Source organism: Filicampus tigris, chromosome 3, assembly GCF_054856515.1.
Source record: "Filicampus tigris isolate MCC_2025a chromosome 3, RoL_Ftig_1.0, whole genome shotgun sequence".
NCBI classification, from domain to species: Eukaryota; Metazoa; Chordata; class Actinopteri; order Syngnathiformes; family Syngnathidae; genus Filicampus; species Filicampus tigris.
Genome location: NC_141219.1, coordinates 16997300 through 17013559, shown reverse-complemented (window position 1 = coordinate 17013559; position 16260 = coordinate 16997300). Strand labels below are relative to the sequence as shown.

Below are 16260 nucleotides of genomic sequence, written 5' to 3'. Positions count from 1 at the left end.
AGCTCGGCCCAAGCGCTAAGAGGACTCACACAACCTGTATTGTATTGCATTACACGGATATCAAATAAAGGCTTAAAATCATTGATGTCGAAGCCAATTTATGTTTTGTTTGATATCCTTATACTAGTATGTTCTTTGCACACACTAACCAGACCATTTAGTGCATTAGGGCAGTGTTTTGCAAACTTTTTTGAGTCAAAGCACATTTTTTTTCATTGAAAAATCCCGCGGCACACCACCAGCTGAAATTGTGAAAAACGGCTTATTTTAACAATATAAGTATTATATTGTTTATATAAGCATTTTTGTTTAACATTGAAGAATGATGTTATATTAAAACGTCTTGAATAGGAATTAAATGCACTTGAATGAAATGAAAGAAAAAGTATTTTATAATGTTTTATATTGATACTTATACAGTGTGAAACATGGGCCTGTTTGGATAAAAAAAAAAAGCGTCACTAATTCGCTTGTCTCTAAACAGAGACAATTAGCTACCTGCTACTGCTGCTGCTACCTACTGGTATGGAAGAGTACTACAATGTAGTAAAGACATGATTACGTGCCAGGCGCTAGACCACACAAGCACACAAATTAGATATTTTCCCACGGCACACCTGACAATATCTCGCGGCACACTGGTGTGCCACGGCACAGTGTTTGAAAAACACTGCATTAGGGCACACTAGTAGAATGGCTAGTGATAACGCACGTAAGGGAAATGGTATACTGGTGGGAAAAAGTATCATTTGTAATAAGACACAGGCTGTTCTAGTAGGGTGTCTTAGTCATTTCACTAGTGAACTGAATTGGCTTACCAGTCAGAACACAGAGCATAATAGTACATGGATGGACCTGAAGCTGGATATCAAGAATATGGGATAAATAAACATTTTTCCACACTGACTTGCAGAGTCAATGTAGCCTAAGTGGCTCAAGCACTTGTTGGAATCCCAAGAATGATCACCTTGTTATGGCGCGTTTCTTGCCGAGGCACGTTAACCCGCTCCACTTGACACAGATGGACAAGGGCCACTCCAAAGGTCAATTTGTCTGTTTCACACTGAATGGCAACCAACGGAGGTCACTCAAAAAAGGGCCACATCTATTCACTTGCACCTACTTGGAAGAATCAATTGTCATTTTGCAGCTTTTGGGACAGAAAGTGATAATTATGACCACTTTTTAAAAGGACGACAAATGTCAGAGTTGAGAGGTGACCGGGGGCCTCAAAATAAGAAAGGATGATTCTCAAACACTACTGAAAACCTCTCATACGCACTACTGAAATGTGTTTTTCACTTTCAGTATGTGAGCTCATTTCAATAGTGTGTGTGAGAGCCTTTTTGTATTGCCTGTAAATGAAGGAAAACTGTAGTGTGACATAGCATGTCAAGATTGTGTATGAGTGTTTCAGTAGTGTGTGAGAGCATTTAAGTAGTGTATATGAGAGGATTTTAGTAGTGTGTGAGAGCTTTTCAGTGTCTTGAGTTTCAGACGCAGTGTGAGTAAAAAGCAGCAGCAGTTTGCGAAAAAAAAAATCAGTCTTGAGTGTGAGAGCATCTCAGTGGTGTGTGAGAGTGTATCAGTAGGGAACATTTCGGTCATGTTTGAGTGAAAAAAATTCAGTAGTTCAGTTTCAGTCTTGAGTATGAGAACATTTCTGTGGTGAATGAGAGCATTTTCGGGAGTGTGACACCATTTTAGTAGTGAATGAGATATTAGCTTCCTTGTATGAGAGCATTTAAAAAGTATGTGTGAACATATTTCAGTGGTATGAGAGCATTTCAGTAGTGTTTTGAGCGTTTCACTCGTGAAAACGTTTCAGCGTGTGAAAATAAAATTGTGTGAAAAGCTTTCCATTTGTATGCATGAGTGTGGTGTGGGACCATTTTAGTTTTGCGTGTGAAAAAAAATCAGTAGGGTGTAGTTTAGCATTTCAGTAGTGTGTATTTCACTGGGCTGTGAGAACATTTCTGTAGTATGTTTTGTCTTGTATCGAATGTTGAGACAAGGTTAGGGGCCGCGGTAAGACAGAAGCAAGTTTATTGGAGTCACAGCAGAACAGTAGAGAGGTAGTGGCAGGAATTAGCTTTCAATGCACTTTGCAGCCTATTGCTTAATTAAAGGGAGTGCAAATAATTACAGTGATGCAACACTTTTGATTGTCAGTTTATCACATTCCATCAGGAAAATTCGGGGGACGTTACAGATGATACGCACAAAAACAAGCCATTGGGATAAAAAAAATAATAAAATAAAAGGCAATAAGCAGTTAACGAGTTGTTCTTCCAACTGATTAAAAGGCAGTTAAAGTACATATTTTAGCAATTGTGTAAATGGAAGTTAATAAAGACTTCAATAGCTGTATTGAGACTGATATAAAAACAAAATTAAAAAATGTCTGTGTACAAAGTCCCTCATTCATTGTTCCCTAAAAACCTCATCAAAGGCAGGATTTTTTTTGTTCATATCGACATGAATAAATAAAAAAACATCCTCGCTCATTAAAAATACATTCCATTTAAATGACCAGTATAAAAAAAAAAAAAAAAACAGCTAGTGAGACATTTGATAGGTTATAAAAATAGAGGGTATGTCATGCAGAGGCAGTCATGTGCAGTGCACTTAAGTTGGCTAATGATATTTTGGCCACACTTGAATGTGGAAAATACAAAGCAACTAAAAAGTATTTACACATCTCTTCTCTTCCAATGACCCCAGAGCTGCTCAAATAATACTGAAGCAATTCAATGATATCCTGCTGCCGGGTGGAAGTCATTCCAGCGCACTCATTTGGTCCAAGAGCGAAGGTAAGTGTTGTTCGTGTTTTTGTTCCGCCTACAAGCTGAAGGTGGACAGCAGGTTGTCCTGACTGGACGAGCGCTTGTAGTTGGAAGTGGAGCTGAAGTACGTCTCCCCGTCCGTGCTGATGTCGTCGTCGTCGTCGTCGTCATCGTCCAGGTTGTTGAGGAGCGGCGCCGAGGTGCTCTTACGTCTGCGATGGAAAAACACATTCGGTGTACGCCAGGAGCGGGCAAAGCGGGCCACGTTTCAATTTTAAATACAGTGAACACATCATTCGTAAGTGAGGTTTTTTTTTTTTTTTGGAGTGTGTAAATTTTATATATTGAAATAATGCATTTTAACAAACAATTTTATCATTTTAAAATACTAATTACATTATTTAATGAATATAATTACATATACACTGTTATTTTTTATTTTACAAACCAAAATTCAAAATCATTTCAATAATAAATAAATATTTTTTGTATTATTTATAATGAAAGGAATTCATTATCCAATTATAATTAGTTATTTAATAATGGGCGCCTCAAATTAATTATAAGTGCCCATACTAATAGGTTAACCCGGAAATACTGTATACGTTAAACTACTATCCCCCCAAAAATTACATTTTATATACAGGCAGCTTGTTTATTAAAGATACAGGTCTTAAACAGGATACAGGTATTAAAGGTCTTACGGAAAATTAGATTTTGGAAGAAAATGCACCTGAAGAGCAGAGAAGTCTCTCCTAACTTCCACTAACAACTCAGGCTCAACTTAACTGATCCTCAACATAGAAAGCTCGCCTCTCGGTTGAGGTACCGGGCTGTGGCACTTTCTTGTGGCATTCTAGAGGGTTATCGAATGAGCATAAAAATGCATGATACTCAATGACGTGTATTATTTATCCTCTGCGAAAAATGACTAATATTACAGGAGCTCACTGAGTCACTTGCAATAGTTGTAAGACTTTTTAGTTTGTCATAAAGACCGTGTTACACTACGCCCAGGTGGCCAAGTTATGCACACCAGAAAGAGCCACAATGAATTACTCATAATGCACAAACGGTTTCATCCTTTCAATTCTGTTTGATTCTGTTTTACTATGTTTTTATTAAATACAATATGCTTAAGTGTTCGTTTTTTTTTTTTTTACAAGAAATGTTGTTTTTTGTGTGGCTTGGAACCGATGAATGCCGTTTCTGTTCATGTCAACAAAGGAAGATGAATCAGAAGACAAGAGTTTTTTGAGTTATAAGCATTGTAACTGATTGAATGAATCTCTTATCCCAAGGCACCACTGTATGTGAATTTAAGAATATGCAAAAATTGAAAATAACGGTGGACACATGAAAGTTTGACACTTTGGGCCCAAATTTGGACATTTTAACTTGGGGTGTTCTCACTCTTTTGTTGCTTTAGATATTGAAGCTGTGCGTTGAGTTATTCTGAGGGGGCAGCACATTTGCAATGTGACAGAAGCTACTGCATTGTCATTGTTATAATCGGAAATGCTTATTTATGAGTATCAGCAGCACTAAAGCGAAGTGGCCAAAACAAAAGGTCAAGTGTTGCAGCCTTATTTGCTGACTGTTGTATCGCCGCCGTCCTTCTTTTTACCTCATCTCACTGCGCAGAGACTTGAGCTGACTCTGCAACTGATCGTTTGTTTCTTGTTGCTCGTCCAAGTCTCTCTGCAGCTTCTTCTTGCTGTGCTCCAGTCTGTCAATCTCCTCCTCAGCCTCGTCCATCTGCCTCTTCAGGGCCTTCAGGCGCAGATTCAACTACGGCGCACGCAGGCACGGGTCAAAAGCGCGTCGGGTTTGTCGGGCTCGAGAGAGGACGAGCGGGTTTTGACATACTTGGTCCTTTTGATCCTGCATGGTGTGATGCTCTTCCTCCACTTGCATCATCACCTCTTTCACCTTCCGCTCCAGCCTGCGGTTGGACAGTTGCAGGTTGGCTCGTTCCCTGAAGGACATTCGGGACATTTTAACACCCAACTACATGCTTTTCTAACAGAAATACGTCACATAAATGTAGCCTGTAACACAAAGACATTTCCGTAGAAAAAGAAGAAGAAGAATAACAACAACTACTGTCTGTCTGCTGCTTTCACACTGGAAGAACAGAGAGGTCCGATTGTGTGGTCGCCTTCGCTTTTTAAGATTCTGGCTAAACAACACTTAGCCAACCAATGCATTTTCATGTGAGAGATTTCAAATGATTTTTTTAACTCATGCACTGCCAGACGTTTTCAAAGCAGAGTTCCCTAAATGGCGAAAGAGATTTGCCTGCGAGCGAGTGAGGTGCAAGATAGATTATGCGACAACCAACTCCGAGTGTGTTTGAAGCGAGATCGGGACAAATCCACCCACAGGCCATCATGAATGAAATTATGACAGCAGAAAACTGTTAGCAAGGTAAGAGAACTTCTCTTTACACAAAAAAAAAAAAACCATGAACGTAAGAAATCCCAATCTATAAAATTACAATGCAGCAAGTTTTTGAGTGTGGATACCAGCAATCGGGGGACCGTACTAAACGTGCTTAGTGAGAAACAAATGCTTTTGAAGGGCAATTTTGGTGGATGTAATATACACACTGCGTGTTAAATAAAAGTTAAAAACATATTTCTGTGTGACATTTTTTCCGAAAGCTTATAGTCAAGTGCAGCCTATACATGTACAAATTCTTTTTCTTTTTCTTCTTGAATTTAGCGGGTGCGGCTTACATTCAGCTGTGCTCAATAGTGCGGAAATGACAGTAATAATTTATTTGCAGACATGCAACTAATAAAGACGCAGTGAGCCACGCAGACTCACCGCATGGCTTGAGTTAAACCTCCGCGGCTTTTTTACACGCTGTTCGTCATTCACTCGACGAACTCCGTCCTCACTTTCAAAACTTGAGACAACATTTCTATTTCCATCCCTTTAATCACCTTCCTCTCCACTCCCACTGTGAACATTGACCTCACCTCTCCTCTCCCTCCAGACGCTCCTCCAACTCGTGAATGCGATCCTCCAGCTGCGCAACCTGACCCACTTTGCTGGACTTCTGCGAGCCCTCCAGATCAGCCAGTTTGTTCTTCAGGTCTTTGCTCTGCGGAGGCCACAAAGAGCAACGTGAGATCGTATGCTTGTGCTCTCACACAGGAAACGGACGGAGGAGTTGATGCTAGAATTTTAGAATGACCATGAAGGGACACATTACGGATGATGCGGTGGTGTAGTGTATGTTTGGACGGGCCTTCCTTGAACAAAGAAGGGCGTGTACCTGTCTCTCCAGAGCCATCTTGTCACACTCGGCATCCTGCCGGCCAGCCCTCTCCTGCATCAGTTCATTCCTCATCTGGTCCACCTGTCAAGCCCAGACACGGTCACGGCTTCACAATTTCTGTGACACACTGTCTGCACAAACCCAATTTTGCACTCGGTACAGAGCGAGAACAATAGAGGCCTTGTCGTTAAAGCTGTGGTAAATTGCCGTGCCGGATTGTCTGGTTTAGCTGCATTGTAACTTATGTGGAGACCTTCGACATCACCTCTCAGTAGCCGGCCGGGTTCACATGGAGCCATGTATGCCGAATAGAAAGGATCCGAATGACCAATGTGAATGAAAATGCGCCCAATCAGAATAAAAAGGCCCAATCCGAATGGAATTTTTTCATTCAGAGTCACATGGGTGGTATATTCCTTTTGCCGATCCGAACGGAGCGTCATGAAAACAGTTCAATCGGAATGGCCAGGCTGCGTCCGGTCTGCGCATGCTCTGTCTCGACGTAAATGCGGAGTGACATCGTTGTACCTCAGGAACGGGCAATAGATAAATAAATAAATAGGGTGTAGAGAACTAAAGCGGTTATACATCATGATCAGATCAATGCAGCTCCTTCTGCTGTGTGTGACTTGGCTACTAGCGGGTAGTACAGGCCTGGGAGTGAGTAATCCGGACGCTCTAACGAATTCCTGCTGGGCCGGGCTGCAATACATGCTGTTCAGGCCGCAACTCTGGCCCACCCATTAGTTTCTTCCAGCATGCACATTAGCCCCTTCCAGCCCGCAGATCCGCTTTGAAATCAGCAAATATATAGTGTGCCCACAATACTTGAATCTGACTATCACCTTGTCATAAAGATGTACAGTATTAACAACGGTTCAGGCAGGTTACGTTACATTATACATAGCACTGAGCGTCTACGTTTGTTCCTAATGGTGCCAACAGGAAGTCCAGTTTTAGCTGCCTTAATCTTGCTAATTTAACAGCATTTGAGAAATCTGCCTTATACTGTATGTGAAATGTCTCATGGATATGTATGTGTGTTCAAATAAACACTGACCGTGATCTTTAAACATATTCAATTGCAAATTTGATTTTCGATCAATGCAATATGAATATTGTCGGAGGGAATGGTAAGCTATTTTTGATTGATACACTAATAAGGGTAAAAATGTACATCTTTATTAAAATGTGAACTTAAGTGGGCCGGTCTGAGCCCTGAAACTCCAGGGCTGAAAATGAGTCCCACTCGGGCCATTGGGTAGTATAATAAAGTCATGCAGATACAAACAAAGATGAACCATAACTTAGAAAGCTCCAGAAGTATTAGTTATTTTTCACAGAGGATAAAGAATATATGCCTGAGAGTATTGTGTTATTAGTCAGTTTTGTTCAAATATCCTTTAATATGTGCCACTCTTAGGCACATAACAATAAAACCCAGAATGAAGTTTGTTGTAATATACTACGTTATAGTGCAAAAAAAAAAAAAAAGGTCCTTCCTTATGCCTGATTTCATATCCTTCCTTTTTTTGTTACAGGTGCATACCACATTTTGATTGTGTAGCTCAATTTACTACTTTTAAATTATGCATACTAGTGAAGAAAAACAAAACCTTTTCGAGAAAGTTTAAATGAAGACAAAATTAAAAACTATTACAAGTGTTTATTTTAGTTTTCTTTAGCACAGAACATTTTCCCAATTTACTCCTCTAATTTCACCACCTTCCATTAAAAAAAAAAAAGTCTTGGTGCCGAAGAAGAGTGAAATATGTATACAAGTACTGTACTTCTTTTTGTATTCATAGATAATGTCACTGTATTAGTGCAACTCTGCATAGTGTATAGTTTTGGTTCCATTTGAAAATGCACTAAAGAATTACAGCAAAAAATTTGAAGGCCCGAGCATCGCCATCAATTTAAGTCGCTACCTTATTTATAAACATGTCAGGAATGATGGGTTGAGTTGCAAAGTTGAATACAAGTTGAATGTACTATTGTCTTAATTGTCTTCATGATTAGTTTGTACATAAAGAATTCAAGCTGTAAGCGAATGATAGTTATTATAAGAGCAGCAGCTCGCTGCTGCGATTTGCCGCAATTTATATATTATCCCTTTAGTCGACTAATCGCGATCACTGTTAGTGATTAGTCGACTAGCAAAATAATCGTTTGTGGCAGCCCTAGTTCAAATCAACGCGAGGTTGAAAACCGATTGATTTGGTGGCAAAGCTTCTTTTTTTCTGCAACGGGAGAGTAGAATTGGTGATATTTTATGCCAATTAGCGGGTGACAGTGATCCGCTGTGATGAGCGATGGTCCCTATAAAGCGCCGCACCCAGCGCGGCGCTTGAGGGAGCTGAATCAGCAGACTGGAACATGCAGTGAAACTAATCAGCTTTGTGAGAGGCGGCGGGAGAGGAGAAGGGGAGATTACTCTCATTTAGACAGGAGGGGAGCACCTGGTGCCAGGAGAGACGCAGGTGTTCCTCCTGCTGCCTCCATAGCCATACAAGCCCCACGCAGCTACTGTACACACGCCCACAACGCCCCTGTGGGCGTCGGTGTGTGAGTTTTTCAGCCCAGCCATTTGAGCTTGTATTCCATATGCATGATTTTCAACATAAGGTTCACATACTAGTGAACCTGTGCGCTCTCGTACTCGTCCTACAGGGTAGCTGCCACAGCCACAATGAGGCAGGCGCCTACCACAGTGTGGAGGCAGAATCCTGTCTGCCTCACCACACGCTTTATCTCCTTTGTTTTAGTACAGTCATTTTACCAATGGATGGCATTGTGGCAGAATGCAATTTTTTTGTGAGGCATTGCGCAATCTGAGGCGAGGCTCACTGAGGCCTCACTTCCGATGATGTCACATGTATTTGAACAGGAAATATGCTAATTTAGCAGTTTTAACCATGAAATCATGGACATTGATGGATTCAAAAAGAAAATCAATATAAAACACAGACTAGAGTCCTAAAACGGAAAATGATTGTATGTGATCATTTTTTTTCAAAATCTTCACATGCCAATGACACTCTTGCTTTGCAGAGTACACTAGTTGACATTTAGTACTACAAGTTACTTTAGAATGCTCCTAATAGTACTAGTAGTAGTCATTGTCAACTAGTGCACAGTCTTGCCTCACTTGTAACATTTTGTTTTGTTGTTCTACTAGTGTGCTAAAGTTATCCTCTTAGTGAGCACAAAGTGCATACTAGTACATGGACCTTGAGTTGGATATCAAATATATTAAATTAATTCATTCATAGCACACTATTTATATTTCAGTGCACATTTATTCATCCCATCCTATCAGTGTGCTGAATTGTCGGACTAGTGAGGACAAAGAGTGTAGTAGTACATGGACCTTAAACTGGATATAACAAGATATTGAAAAATTGTTCAAACGACTTGTCATAGTGTTTGTGTACGAGCAGGCGGAGTCAAACACTGAGAGCACTCAACCTCTTGGACTGAAAGCTCAAGTGTTGCCGTGACAACCGACCAGAACCAAAGACGCCACTTTGTCTCTTCCAAGATGTATTTTCTCAAGTTTAAGTAGTCTCAAGTTGAAGTCTCCTCTGGATTACGCAAGATCTCTGTCCAAATTCAAGCCAACATGAGTTAAAAACTTGTGAATCACTAGACTGAAAAGAAGCTGTCCAACTCGTCATTTGACCATCCACGTAATTCGACCAAATGGGTGTTATGTTATGCAACATGCAGGGACAAAAACATTCACAAACATCAACATTCGATGGATACTTCATTTGAAGTACTTGAAATGTGGCTTGACTTATTTGAAAGTAGTTAAATGCTTTAATCAATCAACATAATTTTGATAACAGTGTACATGACAGGAATGCAGCGCACAATAGATTCAATAAATTTGCATTAGATGTGCGGTAGGTGTAATAATCATGGCGTGTAGTTGTATTCTGATTGTTCCTATTATATATATTTTTTTTACTGCACTACAATTTAGTTGCCAATTTTTTCAATATAGCCTCATTAACTACTGTAAATTTCCATAACGGTGCATTTCAATAGCTATATAGTGCAGCTGTTCAATTAAAAAAGTGAAATCCATATATTACTGAGAGTCACGGCTAGGGATAGAACGATGATCGGCCGAGCTGATTATCGGGGCCGATATTTGGCATTTTGGCGATTATTGGCGTCGGCCGTTTTTTTTTTTCATTTTAAGGCAGATAAATCAAAAATTGCTTTATTCGTGCTTGCTGCAGCGTGCCTCCATAGGCAGATCGGCCCGCCCAAAGCACCATCTGATTGGTTCCTTGTGCAGTGCGTAACAGCCAATCAGCGTAAAGCTACGTGCTTGCTCCCTGCTCGCCCTCTCTCTCTGTCTCCTGGACAAGCTAGGCACATACACGACGGGAGTCTGCGAGTTAGTAGTTCGAGGTAGTGCAATAGACTTCGCCGAAATTTTAGTAAATGTCAGTCTACTATAACTCACTTGTAACATTACTATGAGCCCTTCTATGTCACATAAACACAAGGGGAAGTTCTGCTCGCCTCAGTAAGCTGCCTTGCGGCTCAAGCTAACCACTCCCCCAATATCACAACAGTTAATTTGCTTTGTGAATGACATGGCTCCTGAGAGAAGTTGCTGATAATATCGGGAAATGGTGATAAAAGTGAGACTTGAGTAAGTGCCTGTGTGTGCGTGTCTGTGTGTAAGCCACGTAATGAAAAGCTAAACTCAACTTTATTTAGAGAGCACTTTAAAACAACCACCGCTCCAAGTGCTGTACATGGTGCAAAAATTGATGGCAAAGTACTGCATGTGAAAGTCCGGTCTTGGAAACATGCTTATTTTTCTGGCTAGTAGCTGCGTTGAGGATACACTTTTATGTTTTGAACTTTAAAACAAAGATGTGCGAAAGATAAACATTTCAGTGATGGTGTATTTTTAGAAAACTATTTACTGTAAGGAGATGTTTGTTTTCATTGAACTATAAGACATGTAGCTGAGCCCGGGAGCTCCCTGCACTTTTTTGTGAGACTTAAAACAAAGTTGTCTATTTTTTTTTAAGATCTAGAAAAGCTTCAACATCTTGTACACCACTAAAGTTGTTTAATAAACACGGGCTTCAGGCATTTAAACGAAGTCAAGTGTTGGAGTTTTTATTTTTCATAAATTTGACACCATTTTACCCCTTTTCTCTACAAATAAATCTCGGCTTCAAATATCGGCCTCCTTGACTACTAATAATCGGTATCGGCCCTGAAAAAAGCATATCGTCTATCCCTAGTCACGGCATACAGAGTGAAAGAAGTCATGATTTTGTCGTACATAATTTTGAGGATTAAGGCCAAGATACACCAATCCGACGTCGGTAAGCGTCAGGGCGTGGGATTGCGCCGTCTGATTGATTTAGTGAACGCCGTCGTAACATCGAACCCCGTCAGGAAGCGTCTGGTGGGCATTTCAGCAAGTTGAATCGGAATGCATTGTTTACGTTTTTATATTCCGCCCTCGGCCAATAGCTTTTCGGTTGGCTTTTTCTAACCGTGAGAAATAGTGACTACTGTCACCGATGGTATGCAGGGGTATTACATCTCACGCATGCGCAGAAGTTATTTTAATGGTCAGCGTCGCTGTCTGTCGGTGTATTTTTCCAGCTCGACGTGCTAACAGTCGGCCCGACGCGAAGCGGTAAGCGTCAATCCTAGTTGGACAACGTCGGATTGGTCTATAATAGCATTAAAAAATAAATAGCACTTTGAAACACCGTAACACCAAATTTGTTAACCTGCCTATAGCTTTCTCATTGCATGTTAGCCATAAGATAGCAGAGTTTAAGGCAGTTTTGTGGTTGTTTTAAATGTACATTGTGTAATTTTCTTTGTTTGATGTTAAATTTGACAGAAAACTTCAACAAGGCATGGCATTAGACAGCGTGAAGTCACTTTTTTGAAGAAGTGTACACTACCTACCAAACTGCTGCTTGTTGTGAGGTGAGTTCAGTTCACTACAACCATACACCGCTTAAATCTAAAATCTTTGCTAAGCAAAGCAAAAAGTCGGCCTATTTAGTATTTATGCATGAGAATCACAATTCTTCTCAGGATCAAAAGGAACAGCATAACTTGCAAGTGAACTCCGCAACCTGAACCCTGCCTGCATATTTTGACTTTAATGATCCTTTGCGGCTGGCAGGCTGCCAAACTCACACATTACACAAGACCATCTTACAATGCAACAACCTGCAGTTAGCCTGCCTGCGTGTGTGTGTGAGCGTGTGTGTGCATGTACACGAAAGCAGCACTCGACACATTCAACTTGTGAATGGGGGACATGTTGCTGTCACTCACATATTAGTGGTTGCGGACGTGATGTTAGTGGGGGGATGACATCTGAAACTCATTTACAGGTTTAGATGGAACAGAGACACAGTTGTGTGAACTAACATGAGCATGGACAGCAGGCCACTGACCCAGGTGAGTGCAGATAATGAATGTGTTCAATGTGCCATGTGTGTACCTGTTCTCTTCCTCGGTCTAGCCTGTCCATCAGGTGGTCTCCATTCTGACGCTCTTCATCCAAGTCTAATTCCAGCTGAGCGATTCTGTCCTGAAGAACGTCACATCCATTATTAAACAATGTACAGCATCTCACCAAAGTGAGTACACCCTTCACATTTTGCAAATATTTTGTATATCGTTTCATGAGATAATGAAGAAACGGAAACTTTCCTACAATGTTGTCCGTCTAAAGCATATTTACTGTCCCCTCAAAATAACAACACAGCCAATACTGTCTAAGCTCCTGGCAACAGAAATGGTACATCCCAAAGTGAAAATGTCTAAATTGTACCCAAAGTGTCAATATTTTGTGTGACCACTATTATTTTTCAGCACTGGTCGAAGCCTCTTTTTGAGGTACGGACCACACAAAATATTGACACTTTGGGGACAACTTGGACATTTTCATTTTGGGGTGTACTCACGTTTGTTGCTCTGCAGCAGATGCTAATGGCTGTGTGCTGAGTTGTTTTGAGGGGCTGGTAAATTTTCACTGTTAAAATTGTATTGAAAAAATATTTAATTTAATATTTTTGTATTTAAAATTGAAAATATTTGATCTTTTCACAGGACAACATTTAAGAAATGACACTTTGCTTAATTGTAATGTAGTCGGTGTACAGCTCGCTTCCCACCGTACATTTACTGTCCCCTCAAAATAAATTAACACTGAGCCATTAATGTATAAACCGCTGAAAACAAAAGTTAGTAGACTCCAAAGTGAAAATGTCCAAACTGTGCCAGTGTCAACATTTTGTGTGGCCAACATTTTCTTCTTTGAGAGATACTACACATACAATGGTAATCGTTTGGCAACATTTTGACGTTTTCACAACTCACTTTTGTTGCCAGTGGTTAGGACAAATAATGTGTTTAGTTATTTTAAACAGACAGTAAATGTAGAATGTTATACAAGCTGTACAATGATTACTGTTGTAGGAGAGTGTCCTTTCTTCAGTGTCGTCCAAAGAAAAGACATAATAATTTAAAAAATGGACAAAAATGTGAGGTGTGTATCTTTTTTTGTGAGGTACTTTTCTTGTTTGTGTAAAGTTGTGATCAATTCATCTGTTGTACTGTACCTCCATGAGTTTGAACTGTCGAGTCCTATCATCTTTCGAGTGGGTGTAGGTCTGCATTGCCGCCTCCAGTTCATTAACCTTTTTCTCCAACATCTTCTCGCTGAGCACAGCCTCGTCTCGCTCCTGCTCACACCGACGCAGGTCCTCCTCCCGGTGTAACAGCTACAATCAAGGACAAAAGCAAAAAAAAAAACGATACACATATCTTAAAATTGTAGTCCTTTGAAAATGAGCGTAAATGCTGGGATGTTGCCAAGTTGAAATGCGAAATAATTACATGAAGGCAGACCGATACCTCTGGTTTATAACTGTGCATCAAAGCACGTCACAATTTTATGAGAATAAATGTGTACTATTGTGAGAAGAAGATGGAAAAAAGTCTGCTTCTAATTTGTAACTAATATCTCCCAAGTTCACATGGGTGGAGACTGTTGGGGCATTGCGGAGCAGCTGGAAAAGCAAAGTCAGGAGAGCTGAAGGAAGGAGGATGTGAATCGAGCCAGCGCAGCTTTCACAACAATGATATCACAACCACGGAAGTTCTCCCCCTACTTCCTGTGCAGCAGCTGGAGAACGACGCATCAGCGTGAATGTAGGAAGAGCAAAAGGAAAGACCTGGATGCTGACCTCACCCACGAGGAGCATCCATATCAGTGAGGCTCTGACTAACACGCTCGTCTCCATCCTCAGCACAAAGACAAGGCCTCCCATGAGGGGGAGACATGCTTTTGCTTTTCAAACTTAATCATGGCATTTCTCTATTGTTAATGAAAAATGATATTATCGGTTGTCAATTTGATGATTGTAATATGGAAAGTCATTTGAGCATTAATCACAGCCAGGCATTTTCAGACCCTCTTTTGCCCTAACGTTTGAAAAGATTTGGAAAAAAAACAAATAAAATCCTGGGATTGAATGGCTGGACTGTGAAAAGACAAATACATTTGTCTTTGGCAGTCAATGAGTTAATTCAAAATCCTGGGTCGTCAACTTAAAGTGTATATACTCAGTGGTGGTTCCTGGTCCGTGTGGCCAAACAGGACAGCGATGCTCAGGGACCTGAAAATCATTTGTGTTTGTATGCGGAATTACCATCAGTCAGTAAGTGAACATGTAACAGAATGTTGTCTAGTATGTCTATAAACAATTCAGCATAGTAGGGCACTGAATTGTCTTACTAGTGAGGACAAAGTGTGTATCGAGTCTAGTATAGTATATGAACCTTATACTGGATATCAAGGATATTGAGAAAATGTTCGAAGGGCTTTCCAAAGTCTTAGGATGTGGTCCATAATATTCCACTCATTTACAGAATGTATGTGGCGGTAATGTGCATTCAAACGGGCTTGACAAATACCCCAAAAACTGAAGGGGAAGAAGTCTTCATTGTTTTCTACCCAGTCTTCACAATGGCAAATACAGCGCTATCCAGATCCACTCCAGTTTTACCAGTTATGCTGGTAACCGACATACAATTGAAGGCAAAAAAAAATCATCACTTCCGTGTGTGGGACTGAACTGACCAACATAATTACAACACTGGAACTTAGCACTTTCTAGCATGAATGCCTCACATTGTACAACCTTGTTCCAGATATGTCCTTTGTATCCATCATTTTATGGAACGTAAAACTGGAACAGCGTGGTCAATGTAAATATATGCTCAAATTCCCTCCCTTGTTATGTAAATATTTGATTAATACATACAAGAATAGAAGGCCGGTGCCCTTTTTAACAATAATTATTCCCATTCATCTATTACTACAACGAACAAAGGGATTCCTAACATTCCCACGTGTGCGGACAAGGATGAATTTGTCACATGCAAACAGTGCATTGTGATAAGGGATGTTAAGTTACGGTACAGCAGCCACCCATGAAGCACAAGATGATGTTGATGCCGTGTATCGTTCTGGATGAGTGATAACAGTAGCTCATATGTTGTTCTATATGGGAGCACAGTTGATTTGACAATAAACTGCACTGATAAAAAAAAAAAAGTGTACCTCCTCTTGCAGCGTTTGGGCAGCCAGCAGGTACTTGTCAAGCTCCTGGCCTCGCTCCTTAAGGAGCTTCTGCAACTCTGCCAGCTCCCGGCGATTGTTTTCCTTGTAAATGTCAATCTGTTCCTGCAGCTCCCGCGTTGACGTCTGGGACGCATCCACGATGTCGTTCATCTGAGGGCACAAGGGGCAAAGAACGGCTCAAGTTACGTTCACCTGTAAAGATTAAAGTGCATTTGAGATTCATCCTTAAATTTCAGGCCAAAATCCGAACTCCTGAACTTTTTGTGAGTACACATGTGTGGTGAGTGCAGTAAAAATGTTTTAACTTGATTACATTTACAATCATTTATTATAATTACATTTTCACGAACACATTTTAAATTTCAAGAGTTGAAAATACAGTTTTCAGCCAAGGGATTGGATTTCAAAGTAGGATGTAAAAGTAGCAGTGAGCCCCTTCCTTCATCCCTACCTCTTTTCCTTTTTTTTCCTTTCTTCCATGATTTAATTTAAAAAATGTATACCTAGTTTTTTTCCCACCC

General features: G+C 40.4%; 1 protein-coding gene and 1 long non-coding RNA gene across 3 annotated transcripts in view; one reads left to right on the top strand and one right to left on the bottom strand.

The window, feature by feature from the left end:
- Positions 1-2029: 2029 nt before the first annotated feature.
- The window catches only part of cgnl1 (cingulin-like 1), a 42308-nt gene continuing 28077 nt past the window's right edge, over positions 2030-16260 (bottom strand). For both annotated transcript variants that reach the window (XM_086025448.1, XM_086025447.1), the window contains 8 exons: positions 15719-15889; positions 13713-13874; positions 12590-12679; positions 6073-6156; positions 5774-5898; positions 4656-4764; positions 4414-4577; positions 2030-2998 (listed from right to left, as the gene is read on the bottom strand). In XM_086025448.1, the coding sequence (XP_085881574.1) occupies positions 2842-2998; positions 4414-4577; positions 4656-4764; positions 5774-5898; positions 6073-6156; positions 12590-12679; positions 13713-13874; positions 15719-15889 (1062 nt within the window). In that variant the 3' untranslated portion in view covers positions 2030-2841. The remainder of the gene's footprint in view (positions 2999-4413; positions 4578-4655; positions 4765-5773; positions 5899-6072; positions 6157-12589; positions 12680-13712; positions 13875-15718; positions 15890-16260) is intronic.
- On the top strand, positions 12324-15969 carry LOC147150114 (uncharacterized). The gene is made up of 2 exons (XR_015086111.1): positions 12324-12728; positions 14125-15969. It is a non-coding gene; the product is annotated as an uncharacterized LOC147150114 (long non-coding RNA).